The 24,590-nt window shown below is 49.7% G+C and overlaps 1 protein-coding gene across 1 annotated transcript in view; it reads left to right on the top strand.

Moving 5' to 3' along the window:
• Nucleotides 1-24,590, top strand: part of Sdk1 (sidekick cell adhesion molecule 1) — a 983,759-nt gene that overhangs the window by 913,082 nt on the left and 46,087 nt on the right. Inside the window, 4 exon segments of the mRNA NM_001447264.1 lie at nucleotides 144-245; nucleotides 13,521-13,636; nucleotides 16,616-16,802; nucleotides 19,270-19,407. Of these exon segments, the coding sequence (NP_001434193.1) occupies nucleotides 144-245; nucleotides 13,521-13,636; nucleotides 16,616-16,802; nucleotides 19,270-19,407 (543 nt within the window).

Raw genomic sequence — 24,590 nt, 5'->3', positions numbered from 1 at the left:
ACCACGTCAAGAGACATGACGAAGGCATTTCCTAGTCTTCCAGAGAGCAGTCTACTCCTCTCCTGGGGTCCCCATTGCCTGGGGAAATCTAAGAATAGAAGCTGGTCCATCTGTAGGCTGACCCTGTGTGTTTGACCTTGTAGATCTGAAGAAGTACCGGCGCTATGAAGTCATCATGACTGCCTATAACATCATTGGTGAGAGCCCAGCCAGTGTACCAGTGGAGGTCTTCGTTGGTGAGGCTGGTAAGCTCCAAGCCTGTCCCTCATCTCCCTGCAAGACGAGGGCTATAAGAATCAATCCGATAGCTTCAAGAAGCATAGACACTCACTTCACAGTAAGAACACTCAAGAGGAATAATTTATTTTGGTACCCAGTTTCCATCCATTAAATGGGGAGGGGTGGAGCATCTTCCATCACGGAGGAAGTGAAAGTGCTTGCCTACATCATGGACTTCCTCCTTCCTCCCTGGTGTTCTGTCAGGTAGCCCAGCCTGTTCTGGATGCATCCTAGGCACCTCTCTCCCCTTGAGTTAATGCTGTCTGCCCTTGCACACAAACCCAAAGGCAGCTTTACTGACCTAAGAAATTATCAATCTCATCAAGTTGATGCTGTGTTTGTTAATTTTCTTGTTGCTATGACAAAAAAAAACTTGCCAGTATATGTATTTTCTTACTGCTGTACTGCTGTGACAGGAGTAACTTGAGAAAAGAAGGTTTGATTTGGCACACAGTTTGAGGACCCAGCCAATCTCAGTAGGGAAAGCAAGTAGTCACATTGTATCCACAGTTAAGGCAGGAGCCAGGCAGCTGGTCGCATTGTATCCACAGTCAGGAAGCAGAGAGAGATGGATGTCACGCTCACCTCACTGTTTCCTTTCTATTCAATCCAGGACCCCAGCCTGTGGGACAGAATCACCCAAATTTAGGGAGGTCTTCCCCACTCAGTCTAATATAGAAAACTCTCTTATAGGCATTTCCAGAGGCCTATCAACTAAACAATTCTAGGTCCTGTAGAGTTGACCATCATAGAGAGGAAGGATTTATTGTTTAACCATCACAAGGGACTTGTGGGCCTGCAAGAGAACTTGCCTGAGCCCCACTGTGTAGCCAGAGGAACATTTTTAGTATAATCCTCAGTAGTTTCTGATGAGGAAAAAAGGCAAGTTTAGACAAGACAGGTCACCTATACAAATTTAGACAGTAGACAGATCCAACTGCTTCAAAGTCAGGTCTTCCCACTCTCCTCACCTCAAACCTGGACACCTGTGACTGTTAATCTTGATTGTCATCTTGACAACAACTAGACCCACCTAGGAGATATAGGAGTCTGTTGAGGGATTATCTAGATTAGGTTAACTGAGGTGGGAAGATCCACCTTAAATGTGGGCAGCACCATTCCCTAGGCTGCAGTCCTAGACTGAACAAAAAAAAAAAAAAAAAGGAAGAAAAAAGAGAGTGAGCTGAGCACCAGCATCCCCAACCCCCCCTCTGTCTGTCTGTCTGTCTGTCTGTCTGTCTCTCTCTCTCTCTCTCTCTCTCTCTCTCTCTCTCTCTCTGCTTCCTGACTGTGGATACAATGTGACCATCATGCTCCAGCATTCCTTTGCTGCCATGATGGACTGTGTGCCCTCAGACTGTGAGCCAGAATCAACCCTTCCTCCTCTAAGTTGCTTTTGTCAGGGTATTTGTTACACCAGTAAGGGAAGAAACCGATATACCAGCTTCATGTGTGTGTGACTCAGTACGGCCCTCCTGAAGGAATCCATGACTGACTCCCCTACCCCTTACTTTGTGACTGCAAAGACTTTATTACTGCCTGTGCCTGCCCATACTACAGTGTCCCTAGAAGTACTCACTGCTGTTAGTGTCACCTGCTCCCCAACCACCATGCCAGAGACAGCTCTTCTGTGCCTCAAACAATATACATAAGTCCCAGGTTCCAACTCACTTCCCTTTGCTCCACAACTATCCTGGGGAGAATTCTCTGGAAGGAGGAAGTAGTGGGCCAACGCAGCATTCCTTCCAGTTAGTCATCAGACGGTCTCTGTTCCTCATAGTCAAGCAGCAGTCTAGCTCAGGGTCCAGAGCAGTAGTAATGGTGCTGACTGCCAGCAGTCAAGCTGGACTCACTCTCGTGTGTTGTGGATGTGTTTATGCATGTGTGCATGCATATGTATGCACGCATGTGTGTGTATACACATGTATGAGCATGTGTGTATTCGTACATGAATGTAGGTGCACACCCATAACAGCATCCGTGTGGAGGTCAGACAACAGCTAGTCTCTTTCCATCATGTGGTTCTCTGGGATTGAACTTAGGTCATCAGGCTTGGTAGCAAGCACCTTTACCTGCTGAGCCATCTCACCTACCTATCCCTCTATTATAACCACCCTCTGAACATTGCACACAAGTCAGCTTAAAGTGCTCAGAGGCTTTTATGGAAACAGAGCTAGCTGTGGTTTAATAAGTGAACTTGTATGCCTAAGTGATGGCCCTGCCTTTTGCTGGCTGTGTGACCTCAAGGACAGTACTCAACCTCTCTGAGCTCTAGTCTTTGAGCATTGTGGCATGGTATAGAAATCTGTGAACCACAGTGAGGAAACTCAGGTTTATATCCCAGCTAGGTTCCTGGCACATCTGCCCACAGAAAGAATCTGGAGATTGCCTGGCCTGGCATATGCCCTCTTTGTGTTTGCTTAGCATGCTCGAAACCCCCATGTGAGCTTCTGGAGGCATCTGGTCAGCTAGGGGATAGGACTTGGAGAGTAGATGTTCTCTCTGGGTCCCCTCTTGATCAAATATGTAATGTTTACCTCTGTGAGCCTCAGGGAAAAGGTGGTTTTAGATGCCTTTTCACAGAGGCCTGTGTCTGAATGCCAATGTTACAAGCTGGGAAGAAAAATAAGTCTGTCAACGTCCAGGCCACGGGAGGCCTAACCCAGCTCCAAATATGACTTGAATGGAAGAGTCTCATCCACGATACTTGCATGAGCTCAATTCGGGATAAGATTTACCCTGGGGCGGGGGCATAGCTCAGGCAGCAGTCGCTTGGAATATCTAAGTCTCTAACATGTATCTCCAACAGCATGCAACTCATATTTATTTATCTGAGACAATGTTATGGAGCCCAGACTGGCCTGACCTGAAACTCACTATGTACCGAGATCAGAGGACCTTGAACTCCATATCCTTCTGCCTCCATCTCCCAAGTGCTGGGATCATATGCATGTGCTTCTGTGTCTGGGTCCCGCCATGCCTGGATGGAACCCAGGGCTCCCTGTGTGCTCAGCAAACACCCCACACCTCTGAGGTCTGGAGTTGGAGGGCAATGTTTGGTAGAAAGTGAGCTTCCTCCAAATGGTCAAGAAGCTGTCTCCTACCCTGACCCCTGATACCGCCTCCCCACCAACAGGTTCTCTGCTCATTATGAGTCTCAGCCATGGCTGAATTCTTCTTACGCATGGACCAGTCTGGGGCCGGTTTTCCTTGGCCTGTGCCAGCCGCCCGTGTCGCGCCAGCACACATGGCTCATACTTAGCAACTCTGGTCGTGCTCTTGGTTTCCAAAATTCAAAGCTATTTTATGAACCTGACAATCACTTTGGCAAGCCCAGAAAAGGCAAATTCTGGGATTTTGATGGGAAGTGAATTAAATGACAAACTGATTTAGGGATTGCTGAGGCCTTCCTCCTGTCCCCATTTCCCGCTTCAGGAACTGGCTGGCGTCTGTTCACATCCTGTGGTAGGGTTGGCAGTGTTCTCCATGCAGACTGCTCAGACAGTCACTGCCAACAGGTTTTCCTGCAGTTTACTATGAAGAGGCTATGGCGACATGTCCCTGCACCACTCATAGCTGCTCGCAGCCTGAGGCAGAGGCTCACATCCCTGCTGATGCACTGTCAATCTTAGTTCAGCGAGAGCCACCCTGGGGCAGGGGCATAGCTCAGGTAGAGCACTGGCTTAGAATAGCTAAGTCTCTAGCATGTTATCTATCCTCAGTGCCATACAAAAGCAGGGCTAGCAAGATGGCTTGGTGGGTAAAAGGCTTGCCGAGCATGCATGAGGACCTGAGTTCCATCCGCAGAACACACACACAGAGCTTACCATTGTGGCATGTGCTCGAATCCCAGCACCGGGGAGGCAGAGACAGGCTTGATCCTTAAGGCGCAATGGCCATCCAGCCTAGCTCAGTTTACTTGGCAAGCTCCAGGCCAGGGAGAGACCCTGTCACAAAACCTCAAGTTGGACAGTGCCTGAGGAACAACACTAAAAGTTATCCTCTGACCTACACACACACACACACACACACACACACACACACACAAACACACACACATGTATGCACGCATGTGTGCACATACAAGGAGTAGCCTTTAAGTTCTTTAGAGAGGAGCTAGGATTGCCCTCTTCCACTTAATGGGGACTCAGTACTAAGTGTCCACTAGCAGTGTCTTTGGCTCGAGAAGAGCAGAGGCAGACACCCTTGGTGCTTGTTGTCACTCAGGTCCAGTGGAGTTCCTTGGTTTTCGAGGTACACAGCAGGTGCTGTAGAAGACAGCAAAGTCCCTTGAAACCATGAACCCACTGTCAGCTACTTCACAGCTGCAGCTCCGAAAAGTTAGGACTTTCTAAAGTTTATTTTGTGTGTGGAGGGCACACGTGTGCCACAGTGTGCTTGTGAAGGTCAGGCGACGACTTCCAGGAGTCCTCTCCTTCCCTCCACTGTGTGGGTCCTAGGGATCAGACTCAGGTCATCAGGCTTGGTTACAAGAGCCTTTACCTGCCAAGCAGTCTCACTCACCAGGCCATCCCTGGTTTTATTCATTAGTTTTTAGTCATGTGTCTTTGTGTGTGCTAGTATGTGGATCTGTGCACTTGAGTGCAGTACTTATGGGAGCCAGAAGAGGGCACCAGATCTGCTGGAGCTGGAGTCATAGGCCACCTGATACAGATGGTAGACCAGAACTTGGGTCCTCTGCAAGAGCAACAAATGCTCTTAACCACCACATAAGTTGTGTGTGATGACATCCACCTATTGTTCCCAACATCTGGGAGGAAGAAGCAGGAGGATCAGGAGTTGAAGGTCATCCTCAGCTACATAGTGAATTTGCAGTCAGCCTGGGCTACACAAAGCCCTAAATGAGAACAAAAACCCCAATGTAAAATATGGGTTTTACCTTTCCAGTACTCCTACAGGTTTTAAAATAACTCTTGGTTGGAAAGAGAAGAAAAGAAGCACACTTCTGGTTGTGTCAGCTCCCTCTAGTGGCAAATTAAGACAGTTATAGAGTCCATTAAGTGAAATTAAAAGGATTCAGAACTGTGCTAGTTAGAATATGTGTGCATAGTGAAGAGAGTGGCAGTTGCTCATGGGTAATGAATGCAGTTACCACATGTCCCAGGGCCCCACTATCCCATCAGGTTCGCTACCCCCAGGTTCACAGTGCCTGAGTAACCTTTAACCCAGCATACTGTAGTGACATCACAGGTACCACAAACCTGTGTATCCTAGGTACAGTGGCCACAAGTGGTCCCAGTGGCCAGTCAGTCTACTCATGCTATGTGTAGACAAGACAAGGTCTTGTATCAGGAATATGGGATGAGTGTCCCCCAAGAGCTCCTTGTCCCCATAGACATCCCAGAGGATGTCATTAGCTAAGGTTCTGACCTCAGAGGGAAGCAAGCTAGTTGTTGTCATGAATCAGTCTTAGTGCACAGAGGAAGACATAGCAATAGACGAGAGAAGAAAGGAAGATGGCTCTCTACTCCTGAGTCATGTCCCCAGCCCCTCACTGGGGATTCTAGGAAAGTGCTCTACCATTGAGCCACGCCCCCTGCCCCTCACTGGGGGATTCTAGGCAGTGCTCTACCACTGAGCCACGCCCCCTGCCCCTCCCCTAGGGGATTCTAGGAAAGTGCTCTACCACTGAGCCACGCCCCCTGCCCCTCCCCTAGGGGATTCTAGGAAAGTGCTCTACCACTGAGCCACGCCCCCAGCCCCTCCCCTAGGGGATTCTAGGCAGGGGCTCTACCACTGAGCCACACCCCAGCCCCTCACTGGGGGATTCTAGGCAAAGGCTCTACCACTGAGCCACACCCCAGCCCCTCACTGGGGGATTCTAGGCAGGGGCTTCACACTGAGCCACTCCCCCAGCCCCTCACTGGGGGATTCTAGGCAGGAGCTCTACCACTGAGCCACGCCCCCAGCCCCTCACTGGGGGATTCTAGGCAGGGGCTCTACCACTGAGCCATGCCCCCAGCCCCTCCCTGGGGGATTCTAGGCAGGGGCTCTACCACTGAGCCACACCCCAGCCCCTCACTGGGGGATTCTAGGCAGGGGCTTCACACTGAGCCACTCCCCCAGCCCCTCACTGGGGATTCTAGGCAGGGGCTCTACCACTGAGCCACGCCCCAGCCCCTCACTGGGGATTCTAGGCAGGGGCTCTAACACTGAGCCACATCCTCAGCCCCTCACTGGGGGATTCTAGGCAGAGGCTCTACCACTGAGCCACACCCTAGCCACAGGGTCTTCTTTGTAGCCTTTTCTCTTCTATCTTAGGTGTGTGGGCTCAAAAGCTTTACAGTAATGAGGCTCTGCTGAAGAGCCAGTAGACCCTGGATTCTATCCTTGACAGGTTTGCCCCCACTCATCTACCCCTTTTCTTTCCTATTGCCTCCAGGCAGAATTTACAAACTTGACCTAAGGACCAAAGCCAGCCCACTACCTGTTCTTAGAGATAAAGCTTTGCTGAAACAGATATGTCTTTCTCTATAAAGGCTTAAGCCACTGATTCTCAACCTTCCTAATGCTGCCACCCTTTAATGTAGTTCCTCATGTGATGACCCCCACCATAAAATTATTTTTGTTGCTACTTCATAACTATAATTTTACTACTGTGATGAATCATACTGTAAATAGTCTGTGTTTCCTGAGGGTCTTAGGTTACCCCTGTGAAAGGGTCATTCCACCCCCCAAAGAGGTCATGACTCATAGGCTGAGAACCACTAGCTTCATCAGTCTGAACTGGAGTAATTTTGCCATAACAGTCAATGCCGACTGAAATCAATGTGACTCCTAGGTTCACAGCCCTCAAAGGGTAAAAATACTACCTGGCTCTTTCCGAAATTTCTACCTCAACCTTAGGGAAACAACTTGGGTTTGGGGGTCAAACAGATCTGAGTTGAAATCTAGACCATTCTTGGGCAAATGACGCAGATCTATCCGAGCCTCTGAGTTGTTCAATGAGAATAAGATATTTCTTCAGTAGCATGAGTCTCTCAAGGGACCAGGAAACTGCCTTGCTCATACAATGTAATCATGGCCTATCAAGACCTGGGTCTTGCTGTGATGGGAACTCATGGTACAGACAATGGGATAGAAAGAGGAGGAGGAGGAGGGGAAGGAGGAGGAGGAGGAGGAGGAGGAGGAGGAGGAGGAGGAGGAGGAGGAGAAAGGAGAAGGAAGAGGAGGAGGAGGGGGAGGAGGAGAAAGGAGAAGGAGGAGGAGGGGGAGGAGGGAGAGGAGGATGAGGAGAAAGAAGAAGGGGGAGGAGGAGGAAGGAGAGGAGGAGGAGAAAGAAGAAGGAAGAGGAGGAGTGGGAGGAGGAGGAGGGGGAGGAGAAGGAAGAGGAGGAGAAGGAGGAAGAGGAGGAGGAGAAAGAAGGAAGAGGAGGAGGAGAAGGGAGAGGAAGAGGAGGAAGAGGAGGAGGAGAAAGGAGAAGGAAGAGGAAGAGGAGGAGAAAGGAGAAGGAGGAGAAGGAGGAAGAAAAGAAGAAATGAGGAGGAGGAGGGGAAGCGGAAGGAGAAGAGGAAGAGGAAAGGAAGTAGAAACAACCCAACTTGGGCAGAAGAACTGAGAGTCGCTCCTTTCGGCTTTGCTTACATGGGCGAGGAGAGCTGTTGAGCAGGGTAGGAGTCTAATCCCACAGTGCAGAAACCAGAAAACAAAGATCATGGCAGTGGAACCAAAGCTGGGGTTCAGAGCTGACTTCGAACACTGACGTGTCTATAAAGGACCAGATGTAGTGGCCGCTATCTTTAATTCCAGATAATTCCAGAGGCTGAGACGGGGGGTGGTAGGTACCAATGGCTTGAGGTCAGGCTACACCACAAGAAAGAAAGAAAAAAAGGAACCTGCCATTCTAGGTAAGTCTGGGGAAAGACTTTGCTGCTGAGCCCTACCTCTAACTTCTCACATTATTTTCAGATTATTGTTAAATCACTGATCACACACACACACACACACACACACACACACACACACACACACACAAAAACAAACAAACAAAAACAGTGTCAGCAACCTCTTGTGGTTTGCCACAGTCTAGTGTGGCTTCAGCCAAAGCAGGAGTCCCGTGTGACTAAGAGCAAGTTAGGAGCAGCAGAAATCTTCAGTGTTCCCTGAGATAGCCCTAGCATCAGTTGATGCTTGATGTGGCCTAGGGTCACCCTGTCAACAGTGAATGGCCAGAGTGACTTAGGGTGGCCCTGGCAATAGTGGGTGTCCAGAGTGGCTTAGGGTAGTCCTAGCAATACTAGGTGCCTAGTGTGAGACTTCCCTTAGAAACTGTATCAGTCACTTTTCCGTTGCTGTGAGAAAATACTACACAAAAGCTATTTAAAGAAGAAAGGGTTTATTCTGGCATCACAGTCTGAGGGTGCACAGTCCATCATGGTGGGAAGGCATGGTGGCAGGAGCAGGAGGCAGCTGTTCACATTGTATCCACAGCTGCTCACATTGTATCCACAGCTGCTTACATTGTATCCACGGCTGCTTACATTGTATTGAGAGTCAGGAAGCAGAGAGAGATGGATGCTGGTGCTCCACTTGCCTTCTCCTTATTTTGCAATGCAGGACTCCAGACCAGGGAATGGCGTCACCTATATTTAGGGCGACTTGGTGAATTAGACAATCCCTTACAGACCTGCCCAGAGGTTTGTCTCCTATATTATTCTGATTCCTGTCAAGTTGATGAGCCATACTGACCATCATAGGTACTCTACAGGTCAAATGGACAGGTCAGATTGTTGGATGGCTTCCCCACACAGTTGATGTTTTAAACAAGAGCTCTCAGAACAAAGTGGGTGAATATCCACCTTCCTACAGGATTAATTCCAGGACTCTGAGCTTCTCCTTGGTACAGAAAGGCTCCACTGTCTTGACAAAGACTGAGCGAAGCCACCTGTTCTTGTCAATGTTTGTTGACACCTTGCACAGACTAGACCTGAGTTAAGGGAGCCACAACTGAAGAATAATCTCCATCTGATTGTCTGATGGACACACCTGTGGGCATTTCCTTGATTGCTAATTTCAGTGCTGCTTTTGAACACTGAAGTGTCTGTAAGGGACCAGATGTGGATTCAAGTTAGTTGAATAGGAGTTAGTAAGCAATGCTCCCCCAAGATCTTTAGTTCCTACCTTGGCTCCCTTAGTGGTGGTGCACACACTGTAAGCTGAAATGAACCCTTTCCTCCCCAAGTTGCTCTTGGTCATTGTGTCATCACAGTGACAGAAAGCAAACCAGAACTCACCCATCCACTTCCTTCTTTGACCCTGTACATGCCAGAAGCTGCCAGTAGCACCCAGCCTGCATGTCCTGTGTGCTTGACGTGACAAGATTCTTAAGCTCTGAGGTTCTTAGGTCCACTGTACAGGCCCACCCAGGGTCCACCAAAACATGGAGTCAAGGGCACCAAGCCAGCACTACTTATTCACTAGCAATTAATTAATTAATTAATTAACTAATTAATTAAAATATGAGCTGAAGATAGCTATTGTACATGAATGACTATGATTGTGCACACATGTATGTGTGTATGTGTGTATACATGTATTCATGTGTCTACACATGTCCTCATGAGTTCAAGTGCATTGCAAGTGCACACGCACGTGTGTGTGTGTGTGTGTGTGTGTGTGTGTGTGTGTGTGTGTGTGTGTATGAACAGCTCAGGTGTCAGATGTCAGATGGCTCCACCTTGGCTTTAGGCAGAGTTTCCCACTCTTTCCTTGAACTCTGCAAGTCAGTCAGGCTGCCTGGTGAGTCCCAGGGGTCACTCTGCCTCTGCTTCTCTAGCAGGGGAATTCAAGCATGCTCCACTCTGCCTGTCCCTGATTCTTGCTGCTGTTGTTGTTTTGTTTTGCTTTTGTTATTTTGTTTTTTGAGACAAGGTTTCTCTGTGTAGCCCTGGCTGTCCTGAAACTCGCTCCATACACCAGGCTGCCCTATATCTCAGAGATCCACCTACCTCTGCCTCCCGAGTGCTGGGATTAAAGGCATGTACCATCACAACTCAGCTGCTTTTTGTTTTGTTTTGTTTTAGTTTTTAATGGAACTCAGATCATCATGGATGTGTGCTTTTCTGACTGAGCCAGCTCCCCGGGCCTGGTGGCTATACTTGGTCTAGCTATAGCCCATGGCCGCCTGGAGGTGGTACACCTTCTGGGGAGGCTAGATGAGGAAAACAAGATGGCAAAACATCAGCACCAACTGTTCTTCTTAATACAGACAGTGGGGCTAGTGAAAGCCAGCCAGAGACCGTCTTTCAGGGCTCCCAATGTAGTCAGTAAGAAAACCAGAAATTTCTAGACACTTCTAGAATTTTACTATGACTGTCAGTTGCAAAGTGCCCCCAGAAGGTCCTGGGGTTTCTTTATCAATAGCGTGAGGAGCTCTGTCTCTGAGGCCACACAGCATCCAGACAAGGGTGAGGGAGCGATTCTGCTGATCAATGCTGAGGTGTTAGCTGCTCTGTAGACATGCAGAGCCAACATCAGCCGTGACCATGACCTTCCTGTTCTACACATGATGCTGCTTCCAGGCATCATCAACAGATGCTGGAGGAAACTGATGACCAGATTCTTTAAGTAAACAATTTCATGCATTAAAAAGTATGCCAGGGGTTGGGGAGATGGCTCAGTCAGTTAAAACACCTACACAAAAGCAAGAAGGCCTGAGTTGTGTCCTCAGCACGCACAAAGAAGTTGGTGTGAAAAGACATATTTGTAACCTCAGCAGTAGAGAGGTTAAGCTAGGAGGATCCCTGGAGTTTCCTGCCAGGACTACCTAGCAAATCAGCTCCTAGTCAGGGAGGAACTGTCTTAATTGGGGTTTCATTGCTGTGAAGAGACACCATCACCATGGCAACTCTTAGAAAGAAAACATGTAATTAGGACTGGCTTACAGTTCAGAGGCTCAGTCCATTATCATCATGGCAGGAAACATGGCAGCCTGCAGGCCGACAGGGTGCTGGAGAAGGAGCTGAGACTTCTGCATCTGAATCAGCAAACAGCAAGGAGAGATTGTGAGCCACTGGCCTGGCTTGAGCATCTGAGACCTTAAAGCCTGCCCCCAGTGACACAAGGGCCTCCAACAAGGCCACACCTCCTAACAGTGCCACTCCCTGTGGGCCTATGGGGGGTCATTTTCTTTCTAAACATCACAGAGACCCAGTCTCAAAAAATAAAATGGAAGGAAACTGACAGACTTGACCTCTGGCTTTTATACACATATGTACAGGCACACCCACATAAACTACACACACACACACACACACACACACACACACACAGAGGCTAATATTTGTGTGCCTCTTACATCATGAATGTCTAGATAGGAGAACAGTCAGACAAAGGCTAGCCTGTCAATCCATCAGCTTCTGAGCTGCACATACTTTCCCTGGGTGATGCTTGCGTTCTGGATGGAGAGCAGCAGGCTAAAATCTCCAGGCAGGCAAGAGCCCTGAATCTCACAGGAGCCAAAATGAATATAAATAAATAAATAACAGAAAAGGAAAAGGTTTTAAGTCCTAGATTTACCATGTTTCATTTATTCCCTCCCCACATGTGCTAACAATGTCCCGTTGCCTGTGGTATCTCTGTGGCATAACCACCAGGCTGCAGTACAGCTGATACGGGCGTGTCTCATCTGGGAGCTTTATTGGTTTCTTTCCACCCAGCCAAGAGACATCGGAGACCCTGAGTACTAGAGATTACACTAAGTGTATGGCTGGCTCGGCCACCTGCTACAGATGGACTCTCGTGGCCGGGGTTGTCCTGGCTTTTCGAGGCTGTGGAAAGCCAACCCTAGGAGAACCAAGGAGGGATCTGTGCACCAGCCTACCAGAGTAACGGCCATGCTCAATTCCGCCTTTCATGATTTTAATTGTACAACAGTAATTTTGTGATCCAGTTGCCGACGGCAAACATGCAGAAGACATTAACTTTATTTATGTTTTGGATTATTAATGCGGCTGTTAAAATTCCTCCAGTTAGTTTTGATTGAATTGTTTTTTTGTGTGATTCTGTTGTTTAATGGAGCGGTAAATAAGAATTTCTGATAATGAGGCCCAGCATCTGTCACAACAACCTGGTGTGGGCTATTAACATTTCCATTAGCGGCAGGGTGGGCAGCGATAATACGGAAGCACACAGTTAGAACAAAATAAATAGTCATGTCAGGCTGAGCGGGTGTTAATTACTATTTTATTCTGCATGGGTGGGGGGAGAGAGCAGGAAGCAGGGGAGGGAGCTGCGAGCAAGGAGTGACCTACTGCTCGTGAGGTCGCCTTATCTCTCCAAAAGAGCCCCATGCCAGGAAAAATCTCCTTAGGCAGGGATGGCTCTATGGCCTCCATTGATGGCCTCTAGACAGACGCGAATCAAAAGATAGCCAGCAGGGTCTGGGGAGCTAGCTCAGCCGCTAAGGTACTTCCTACACACACGCACACACACACACACACACACACACACACACACACACACACACACACACACAGCTTGAAGACTTGACGTTGGATCCCCAGCATCTATATGAGGTGGAGGTGGTAAGAGACAGGTAGATTCCTGAGAGCTCATTGGCTGGCTAGTCAATCAATCACTTAGTTGCCTCGAAAATAGTGGAGAGTGAGATCATAGAGGACACTTGAAGTAGACTTCTGCACACACACACACACACACACACACACACACACACTAAGGTGGAGAGTGATCAATGAAGGCACCAGCATTGACCGCTGGCCTTCAGACATACCTGCACACATACAAACATATATAAATACACAAGCCTATATACAGATATGTACACACATGTGCATATACATGAAGATATGCTTACTACATACATGCATACTGTGCTCTCACTGTTTGATCTCCCAGCTTTTACCATGTGTTTTCTCCATAGTGTCTGTCTTTTAACACTGTCTAACTGTATCTCAGCAGAACCAGTGTTCTTTGTAACCCTGTGTAGTTTGTTCTATGCATGTATAAGAAGGTTCCTCTGAGAGGGCTTGTAGCCTTCCTTGGCATACAGGGACTAAGAATTGCATGGGACACAGCCTGAGGCCCAGAATGTGATAACACCTGAGGTCCCCCAAACTCGGGTGATGTCCAGGATACATAGTTTCCCACACTCTCCATCACAGAACTATGTCCTGTGTGAGCCTGGGAGACATGGGTTTGTGGGTCTCAGCCAGCTTACAGGAGGCCACCCCAGTTACTGTCCTGTTTCTCTCTGTCCTCAGCCCCAGCAATGGCCCCACAGAACATCCAGGTGACCCCACTCACAGCCAGCCAGCTGGAGGTCACATGGGACCCGCCACCCCCAGAGAGCCAGAATGGGAACATCCAAGGTTACAAGGCAAGTTGTCATTCGTGGCTGGGCTCTTCTTCCAACTCACTGTGTGCCCGGGGCCCTGAAGGCTTCGGCCGCCCACTGGCTGCACGCTGGACTGCTGTGTCCCCGCAGCATATGCATAGCATGGATGCAGGCCCAAGTGCCTGGAGCAGGCTTGGTGGGGACAGCATCGGAGAGAAAGGCTGCTCAGAGAAAAGCCACACAGGAAGTGGGCAGCTGTGTGCCCAACCACAAAACACCAGAGCATGTTGGTTCTGCCAAAGGAACCTGACCTCTTCAGGGGCATTTGCTGATAATAATACAAGTGTGGTGTCCTCACAAAGGCCGGTTACAAATCCCAATACTGTCTCCTGCACATAGGTGTGGGGTAGAACCAGAGAACCTGTGTGTGCGTGTGTGTGTGTGTGTGTGTGTGTGTGTGTGTGTGTGTGTATGGTATATGTAATGTATGTGAGCTATGTATGTGTGTGGTATGTTTATGTATGTATGTGCTATGTGTGTGTATCTGGTGTCTCTGTGGTGTGTGTGTGTGTGTGTGGTGTGAGGGATATATGTGGTATGTGTGCTATGTGTGTACAGTGTATGTTTGTGTACGTATGTATTAGTGTATGTGGTGTGTGTGCTATGTGTGTATGTATGTATATATTAGTGTATGTGGTGGGGGTTGTGGTGTGTAGGTGGGGATGTGTATGTGGTATGTGTGTGTGTGGTATGTGTAGTGTGTGGGGGCTATGTGTATGAGTGGTGTGTGTCTGTGTGTATGTGGGTGCACAGAAGGTCATTTTGACTATACTGCTCTTCAGGCCTCAAGCAGTCAACATATTTTCCTTTGGGGAGGTAGGGTGGGACAGAGACAAGGTTTCCTCTTGACCAGGAGCTCACTTGTTTGATTAGTCTGGCTGACCAATGAGCCCCTGACTTCCTTCTTCCTCTGCCTCCCCAGCACTGGAATTACAAGAAGAAAAAAATAAATAAAAGTAAAAATAAAGCATGGGTCCAGCTTAGCACTTGAGACCTGCACAGCTGAGCCATGTCCTGAGCCCTGGGAGCTACATTTGCAACAAGTCCCAATGGTGTGACTTCTGGGACCCTCATGTTGAGACCAGCTCACTACAAAGTCGTTGCGCCTCCATTAGCCAAATGATTTAGGAAAGGAAGACCACTCACCTTGCTAGCCAGCATGGAGGGAAATAACTCCTGTAGGCAGGCTTCCCTCCTGCCTCGCTGAGCCTTCCCCTGCTTAGGGCACTGAGGAACTTCCAGCCTTGCCTAACCTCCCTGGAGGCATCCCATCTGGTGTCTCCATTCTTCCAGAAGTAATGTCCTTGTCTGGCCTCCATGAGTCCTACCTGATCAGTTATCCCAATCTCAGGCCATGCTGCCCTGATGAATATTGGCCCAATTAAATGTCCATTTCAGAGTGAGTCTGCTAGGTGTGATATGAAAATGAATACCTCCCTGCCGGCAGGGCTCTTACGAAGATGGATGAGGTCACGGAGAGCCCCGAGAGCTCTAAGGCAAGGCACTATTTATGCGCATCCAAAAATATGTTTTCTCATTTCCCTAATGATAAAGCCATTGAACTTGGATATCGATCACAAGTTAGCATGGCCTGTCTGAGTGGAAGCTTTCCCACAGTAAGCTCAGCCATCAGGCATGCAGCTGGGGCCTGCAGGTAGAACCCTGAATGCTTGCTTCATGGACAAGCTCCAGCACAGCGATGACCCGTGAGGCTGGATGCCCCGTCTGCCTCCTGCACAATCTGCCCTGCTTTTACAGAGGGCACACTGCTCTTGGGGGCTGGCACAGGCTAACGTACACAGAGCTGAGGGGTATCTTCCAGCCAGTGTTGTCTTTGGGCAGCCCAGCTGGCACAGGCTGCGGGCAGTGGTTGCCAGACAGCTGTGTAGGGAACTGGTTCCGCTAATCCCTCAAACCTTTGTGCTTAGGTTTCAGATCTACCTGTAAGCATATCAAAGCTAGGTGAGAAGAAATGCAACTTAAGGGGGGAGGGGTGGGGGCGGGGGCGGCAGGGTGCTTTCCCCACAGTCTCAGCTTAGGGCTCTTTCCTTGTGTGTGTGTGTGTGTGTGTGTGTGTGTGTGTGTACCCGCACACGCGTGTACACACACACACGCATGTGCATATGTGTTCATGTGTGTATGTATTTGTGTGTATGTATTTGTGTGTATGTATGCACGTCCTATATGTGTATGTGTGCATGTGTGTTTTGGAGCCAGGACACAACCCAGCTCTTATTTCTCAGGTTCCTTCCACTTTTTAAAATTTCATTCTTAAATTGTGTCTGGATATGTAGACATCAGCACTGGTGCCCGTGGGAACCAGAAGAGGGCACCAGAACTCCTGGAGCAGTTGTGAGCTGCCAGGTATGGGTGCTAGGATCTGATCTCAGATCTTCTCAAAGGGCCTGTAAATTGCTGAGCCGTCTCTTTAGTCCCCTACCTTGTATGTTAAGACAAATTGTCTTTCTGGCCTGTAAACTGAGCTGAGCTCCAGGAATCTGCCTGTCTCCACCTCCCCAGAGCTGGGCTCAGAAGCATGAATCCCCAGACATGGCTTGCTCTCTTTCTCTCTCTCTCTCTCTCTCTCTCTCTCTCTCTCTCTCTCTCTCTCTCTCTCAGCATTGGGTGCTGGGGAATTGAACTCATGTCCTCATGCTTGTGCAGCAAACAGTGACTGAACCACTGTCCCCTGCCTCCTTCCTGTCATTTTTGGTGTTTTTACTACATTGCTACATTGATGGAACATGTAGATGTTGGCTTGAACAAAATGTGGGGATGTGGAGCAAACTTGGGGGCTGAACCTATCTGTAGCCATATGATACTCAGAGTCTAGATCATAGGGTAGAATCCATGACCGTTGCCTGATGGTCAGAACCCCAGGGCATCATTTACCGTATAAGCGGATCCCCCAGGACCACTGTTTCCACACTGAGTGTAACCTACCCGTGCTCTGCCTAACAGGTTTACTACTGGGAGGCAGACAGTCGTAATGAGACGGAGAAAATGAAGGTCCTCTTTCTCCCTGAGCCTGTGGTAAAGATTAAGGATCTCACCAGCCACACAAAGTACCTGGTCAGCATCTCAGCCTTCAACGCTGCTGGTGACGGGCCCAGAAGTGACCCATGCCAGGGACGCACACACCAGGCAGGTAGGTCATCCTCACTACTCGGTCAGAGCATAAGGTGGATTGGTCGAGAGCCAGAAGTACAGCTCATTCAGTAGAGTGATTACTCCAGGCCCTGGGTTCCATCCAGCACTTCAGAATCTAGGTAGGCATTGTGGCACTTGTGTTTAATCTAAGCGTCTGGGAGATGGGAGGATACCGAGTTCAAAGTTGTCCTTAGCGACACATTAAGAACCAAGCCAGCCCGAGTTACATGAGACACTGTCTCAAAAAAAAAAAAAAAAAAATGGAAGAAGGAAGGCAGGAGAGGGAGGAAGAGCAAGGGAGAGAACTTGAAATTTAGAGCAGTAGATTATTATTATTATTTACTTATTATTTATTATTTCCCAGGGCCTGGGTGGTGTTAAGGTTGCCGTAGCTAGGCTGAAGCAGCATATTTTCTTCTAACACTTCAAAATCACTGGAAGGAGGAAGGGCTGTGCCTGTAGCTAGGTCTTCTTCCCGACCCAGAGTTCCCTTTGGTGTTCTCTCTTAGAGCTGCCCCATGTGTATCTAGGTCTCTAAGAGCTGAGTTCCTTGTGCATGGAGGCTAGGGCCCAGGCCCTCCAGCCCCAGACAACCCCCACCAGCCCCAGAAGGCCCCCCAGCCCCAGGCAGGTACCCCAGACAGGCCCCCTAGCCCCAGCCTAGTCTGTTTCCCTGCTCCTGGCCTAGTCAAGGTCCCTAGACCATGCCTAGAATAGCTCAACAGCTGCCACTAAGCCGCCTGCCTCCCCCTTACAGAGTTTATTTACTTCTCCTCTTGCTGTGATAAAAAAAAAATACCCCAACAAAAGCAGCTTCAGGATGCTAGGGAGGGTATGTTTGGGCTCATGGTTCTAAGGGAAACACTGTATCTATTGTAGGGGGACACATGGAGGCAGAAGCATGAAATTGAGACCCCGGTCACTTTGCATCTGCAGTCAGGAGGCAGAGTGAACAGAAAGTAGGGCCAAGCTAGGAAGCCCCAAGGCCTGACTGCAATGATTGCTCCCTCCACCTCCTAAAGGGTCTACAGCCTTTCCCAAACAGCGCCATCTGCTGGGATTGACAGTCCAAACACTTGAGACTCTGGAGGACGTTTCCCACCTAAACCACCAGGGGAGCTGTGCTGACAGGACAGCCCGGCTAAGAGCCATCCACACACAGGGCACAGCCTCTATGTGCACCACCCACCACTCATCCTGAAGAGCAGTGGTATTGCCAGGAGGTTAGCTGGGTGTGGTGGTGGCACATGCCTTTAATCCTAGCACTTGGGAGGCAGAGGCAGGCAGGAACTCTGAGTTTGAGGCCAGCCTGGTCTACAGGGGAGTTCTAGGGCAGCCAGGGCTACACGGAGAAACTCTCTCAGAGGAAAGGGAAGGGAAGGAAAGGAAAACAAAACAGGAAATCTAAGGCAGAACAGTGAGGCCTTGGAGCCTGCTGGGCAAAAACAAAGGGCCTACCAGCACTCTATAACATTCCACCCACCTATACAGCTCCTGGTGTTACATCTTGTTAGGGGTCCATGAGCAGAGAGCCATGGCTGTTCCTGCTGCTGTGTCTGGCACCTAAGCAGCCCAATTCTCCTGTTTTTCAGTTAGGGATTGGAGCTGTAGGGATGTGAGTAGATTTGTAGGGAAGAGAGCAATGGCTGGGTCATTGGGGGGGGGGTACCAAGGCCTGGTAGGTCAGGACATTTGAGGTGTAGCAAGGGGAGATTGGACATGGCTGCAGTTAGGCACTCAGAGGAGACCAGAAGCCTAGTGGGATGTGTGAGGGTAGCCCCTACACACGCTCTCCTACACAACCCTGATGAGCGAACAGGCCCCACATGGCTGCACCCAAGGGCTTCTATACATGCCAACAGCCTTTATGGGTTGGTCAGGTTTCCCCCTGTCTCTGTCTAACTGGTCTTTGAGAAGCCAGGGTATCAGTGGAATTCCAAGTAGAAGAATCAGCATGGCAGCAGTCACCACCACTGCCACCCACCCACCAACACCTCCACTCGGCCACCTCCCACCTCCCACCTCCCACCTCCCACCACCTCCACCCACCACTACTACCTCTACCACCACCCCATCCCCCGCCATGGGAGAGAAGGATTAGGAAGAGAGAGGAGAGGGGGGAATGGACAGATGAAATGGGGAAGGAGGAGGGTATGGAAAAGTGAAGGGAGGTGAGAGGAAACCCATCTACCATGGCACTTCCTCTTTCCCTAAAAGCAGGACCCAGCATTCCCTGTGGCCTCTCGAGATAGAACTGCTGGCACTTTATCTTCCGTTCATGGCTATAATTCATTCTGGTCTTTCACCTCACAGATCCCTTGTGGTTCAACTCCATCATCCTCCATGGTCTTCTGGGAGGGGCCACGCTTCTTGCCTGTCCCTTAGGGAGACATGGCCCTGAGTGGGTGATCCACAAAGGCTCTGGGCTGATCTTTACTCTGTAGCCCTGTGCTCTATCTTCCCAGCTCCAGGGCCCCCAAGCTTCTTGGAATTCTCAGAAATAACATCTACCACACTCAACGTATCCTGGGGGGAGCCATCGGCAGCCAACGGCATCCTACAGGGCTATCGAGTGGTGTATGAACCCTTAGCACCAGTGCAAGGTAAGGCAGGGGTTGGGGATGGCGCACAGTAGGCTCTACTCCAGGATCCACAGAGAGAGAGCATCCTACTCGAGCTTGCGAGAAGCTGGGAAGGTGGAATGGAGGGGCTGGGGAGGTGTTCAGCTGCTAGTACTTGAAGTACAAACATGAGAACCTGAAATGAACCCCTAGACCCATGTCAAACTCTAGCTAGGGCGACGCCCAATCCTGTTCTGGGGAGCTGGAGACCGGCCTAGGGCTTACTAACCAAATGACTAGATGAACTGATGGGTTCCAGTGACAAGTGAGAAACTCTGGAGCTGGCTGGTAAACACCATGGTCCGAATACCATGGGTTAAAAAGCAGGCTGTTGGGTTGGAAAGAGGGCTCAGTGGTTAAGAGCACTGACTGCTCTCCCAGAGGTCCTGAGTTCAGTTCCCAGCAACCATATTCATGATGGCTCACAACCATCTGTAGTGGGATCCCATGTACTCTTCTGGTGTGTCTGAAGACAGCTACAGTACACTCACATAAAATAAATAATTTTTTCTAAAAAAAAAAAAAAAAAAAAAAAAAGTAGGTTGTTGTTCCCCTAAGAATGTTCTCACAGATCGATCACAGATGGCTTTGGGAGAGCAGATCCAGGGACCCTACAGTAATGATGTGAGATAGCAGTGGGGACTCTGACCAGCATTCTGCCTAGGCAGCCTGGGGGAGGCAATATGGTGGGTCAGCAGGAAGTGGCAGATTAAGGTTGTGGCTTCTAAGGACCTAGTCATGCACCAGGTACCTGGCTGTCAACCCGGCCTCTGGGTCTTATTTGAGTCCTGTCTCTGGTTGCATCTTTTACCCATTTGTTCCTGTGTCCATTGAGGGCTCCGTGGCCTTTCTTCCCCACCCCAGTGCGCACCCCAGTGCGACCTGTCTCTACAGGTCAAGCCTGGTTCAAATCTCACCTCTCCTGGTCATGTACACAGATAGACGGTAAAACAGGGATAAGTTAATGTCCAGGAGGAAACAGTACATAAGCAGCTGACCAGGTAATAATGGCTGTCCATTTAAAGCCATGGTCAAGAGTTTCCTTTTGACATAAACAGTCACATGGAGTGGGAAGTTGGTTTGAAAGAGAACATTCAAGTCCTCGATTTTATTGCATCGGATCTCTGATGCCTTTGACAAGAAGATTTGCCGTTATTTTATGATACACTAAGAAAGACAGAATGCTCACCATAAACTATGGCCTTAGGCTTTTGCACCATCAATTCTGAGCTGCATCCCAAATCAGAGCTGTGAAATGAGAGAAAGAAAAAGCCCAGGGTTTCTGGGCAAATCGATGAGCTTCGTGCACGGCGGAAGAGATAGTCTGTAGATTGGGTTCTAAGAATCCAAAATGACACTGGACGGGCAGTGTTCCGTGGTCCTACTGGGTGGCTCTCTTTCCAGAGTGAGCAACAAGTGGTTTGTGCAGGGCTACCTACCTTCAAGGTCTGAGGACAGATTTCCAGTAGACACGCCCATTGTTCTTGCATGGCCAGCAGAGAGGTGATGGGAGACTTCCCAAAGACCTTCCTATCTGTTCAGTAGGGTTCCTTCCCAACACACACACACACACACACACACACACACACACGAGCGCACACACACGCACATACAGAGAGGGGGTGTGGAGGGAGAGGGAAAGAGAGAGCGCAAACAGTTGGAGTAAACAATGGAGAAGTGACTGTCAGGATCATGGCTCTACTTGACCTATGCCCTTTGTAATCAAAGCTAGCTTGAGTATCCCATTCATCGTGTGTTTGTGTCCTGTGTTAATGACTTCCTGCATCTCCAACAACCCTGTGTCACACAGTCTGGGAGCGCAGGCCTTCTGCCCTTAGCCAACTCTAGTACCTGCCCTCCAAAGACTGTCCCAAAGACTACCATTCTTTCATGCGATCTGGGCTTCCCTCTCTCTGTACGCCCTACCCTTCAACCCCAGACAATTCTGGCTTTCTGCAAAGCTCTAAAATCTCCTCCCAGCCACTGACCCTGGGTCTCTAGTTTTCCTACATTGCTGGAGCTAGGAGTACCTGGTCATCTTTCATGACAGTGTGTTCTGTCACATTCGATCCCTGTAGCTAAGACATCATCTGAGTGGTGGGAAGTACTTATCGAGTGCATACTGTGTCCCCTGCACAGTGCTACTCACCTGTCACCCAGCATCCCGGTGTCCATGCCCTTGTGACAGCCTGATGCTGAGCTGTAACTTCAGTGTACGTTTTGCAAACAAACTGAGTTTAGGAGGCTAGAGAGAGCTCAGTCAGTAAAGCACTTGCCTTCCAAGCATGAGGATCTGAGTTCAGTCCCTAGCATTCACATAGAAATGTGTGTGTGGTGACATTTATTTATAATCCCAACACTGGGAAGGAACAGAGAAGGGGACCCCTAGAATGCTGTAGTCAACCAGCCTAGGCTACTCAGAGAGCCTCAGTGCCTGTAGGAGGTACTGTAACACCAGTGGAAAGATACCCAACATTGTTGTGGTTCCTACACATACATGAACACTCATGCACATACATGATCACCTCCTCCACCACACATGTACACACACATACACACACACACACACACAGAGGGGGAGGAAGAAAGAGAGGGATGACAGATAGGGGGAGGGAGGGAGGGAGGGAGGGAGGGAGGGAGAGAGAGAGAGAGAGAGAGAGAGAGAGAGAGAGAGAAACTGATCTTAAAGTCCATCTTTTTTAAATTGCATTTTAAATTTGTTTGTGGGTGCACATGTGCACGCATGCACATACACATGTACATGCACACCCTTGTGGCATGGCATGCATGTGAAAATCAGAAAGCCACTTCCAGGAGGTCACCAGGCTTGGCAGCAAATGTCTATCTATGGGGACATCTCATGGGCCCCTCGAGGCCTCTATTCATTTACTCCAGCCCTGGACTTCAAGACTGAGGAAGAAGGATGAGACTTGAACCCAGGCAGTCCAGTGCCTGTGCAGGATTCTGAAGCTCACAGCAGAGAGAGAAGGGGGGAGCACGCATTCCTGACAGCCCATGCTGGAGTTCAAGTGCCCGCGATTCCAGACAGAGCTCTGGCTGCACGGCCGGCGGTGTGCCTGTCATTTCCCGGGTAACAGCTGGCGGAGTCACTTCAGTTGCACCCATTTTCACCTCTGTCCATAAGTGACAAGGTGTTCTGTCACTGCCATCGCCTCTCCATGTGTGGAAAGGCCTGGCTCCTTCATCATGAATGTTCCTGCCATTGGTGCTATCTGTGCCTAGCTGGGAACTAGGATGGGAGGATGGAACAGTGGCTCTGTGGCCCCTTGTTGGCCAAGGACAAGGACAAGGACAGCCAGGGCCTCAGCACACAGTTCAAGGAAAAGTTATCCAGATGCCCACATCCTTGCTTTTGCTTGTTCTGAGTCAGTTGCTGTTATGATGCAGCCCAGGCTAGACTCAAAACATGCTCTGTACCCCAGGCTAGCCTCAGACTCTCTCTGTAGCCCTGGGTCTGGACCATTCACAGACCTGGCACATCCTCACCTCCACTTGTGTCTGTCCTGGTTGATCCCTGGCTCAACCTTCCAGCATGTCGGTGGTCAGAGCGCACCACCCAGCCAGTGGTGCTGCAGAGTTGCCTGTAGACAGCAGCAACTAAGCCACAAGAGCCAGGAATGGGCCTGCAAGACTGACCATGATCTCCCCACTCAAGCCTTCTGAGCCCACACCCCTAAGCAGCTTACTCTGATTATGGCTAGTAGAGTTCAGCCATCATGAGAGCTCAAAGGACACATTAGAGCCCTACTTGCCTATTCTTTCTCTCTCTGGCACATGCTCACATGTATGTGCAAAACAGACATACACACGTGTTCATGCACACAAGCACACATACCTGAACAGGCCTGCAAGATGAGTCAGCATCTCCCTTGCCTTGATGAACAGTCAGCTGAGCCTCCCTGTGTGACACAGACCAAGACCTGATCCAGGATCAACTAAACGAGCCCGTCAGAGGTTGATCTAGAAGGAACAAGATCCAAGCCAGATGGTACTTGTGTGGTTTTGAGGAAAAAAAAAAATCTTACAGATCTTGCTATGTAGTACAGGTTAGCCTAGGTGTAGCTCAGGTTAGCCTTGATGTCTCGGTGATCATCTTCAGATACCAACAGGGTTCTTTGGAGCCACTGGGCTGTGGGATGGGTTACAGAAGTGGGCAGGAGGAGGGTCCTGGGTACATCTCAGCAACTCAGCTGCTCCACGGGTCCAGTGTGGTTCCCAACAACAATAACCTAGTTGGGACCTTTGCTGCTCACTGAGCTGCCAGTTTTCCTCCTCACCTCCCTGTGGAGACTGTCAGCCTCAGAAAGCCTGGAGAGTGGAGCCTGGTAGAATGGGGCTTTACTTCCAGTCACTCAGGAAGCTGAAGCAGGAGGCAAGGAAGTTCGAGGACCAACTGTACTACAGAAAGTTGAAGGCCAACCTAGACAACTTCATGAGGCACTGTCTCAAAAGAAAAAATTAGGGTATAGCTCAGTGGTAGAGCCCCTGCCTAGAATCCCCCAGTGATGGCTGGGGCGTGGCTCAGTGGTAGAGCCCCTGCCTAGAATCCCCTAGTGAGGGGCTGGGGGCGTGGCTCAGTGGTAGAGCCCCTGCCTAGAATCCCCCAGTGAGGGGCTGGGGGCGTGGCTCAGTGGTAGAGCCCCTGCCTAGAATCCCCCAGTGAGGGGCTGGGGGCGTGGCTCAGTGGTAGAGCCCCTGCCTAGAATCCCCCAGTGAGGGGCTGGGGGCGTGGCTCAGTGGTAGAGCCCCTGCCTAGAATCCCCCAGTGAGGGGCTGGGGTGTGACTCAGTGATAGAGCCCCTGCCCAGAATCCCCCAGTGAGGGGCTGGGGTGTGGCTCAGTGATAGAGTACCTGCCTAGATATGTTAGGCCTGGGTTCATCCCTAGTTCTTCAAAATAGAAATTTAGACCATCAGCCAAGGAAACAGAACAGTATAACTTGAGGCTAAGGAGTTTGCAATTGTTCACCTGCTGACCTAGGACTGCTCTTGACTGAATGGCAGACAGGAAGCGCTTGTCCTTTGCTCTTCTCTGCCCTGTGCTCTGATTTATCTCAGATTTTCTCCTGCCACTGTCAGGAATGGAAAAGCAAACACTCAGCTGGGTACAGGATGAAACCCCCGGGAGCACTAACCCATGGGTAA

Source organism: Rattus norvegicus, chromosome 12, assembly GCF_021556685.1.
Source record: "Rattus norvegicus strain SHRSP/BbbUtx chromosome 12, alternate assembly SHRSP_T2T, whole genome shotgun sequence".
Lineage (NCBI taxonomy): Eukaryota > Metazoa > Chordata > Mammalia > Rodentia > Muridae > Rattus > Rattus norvegicus.
This window is presented reverse-complemented; position numbering and strand designations above follow the sequence as displayed.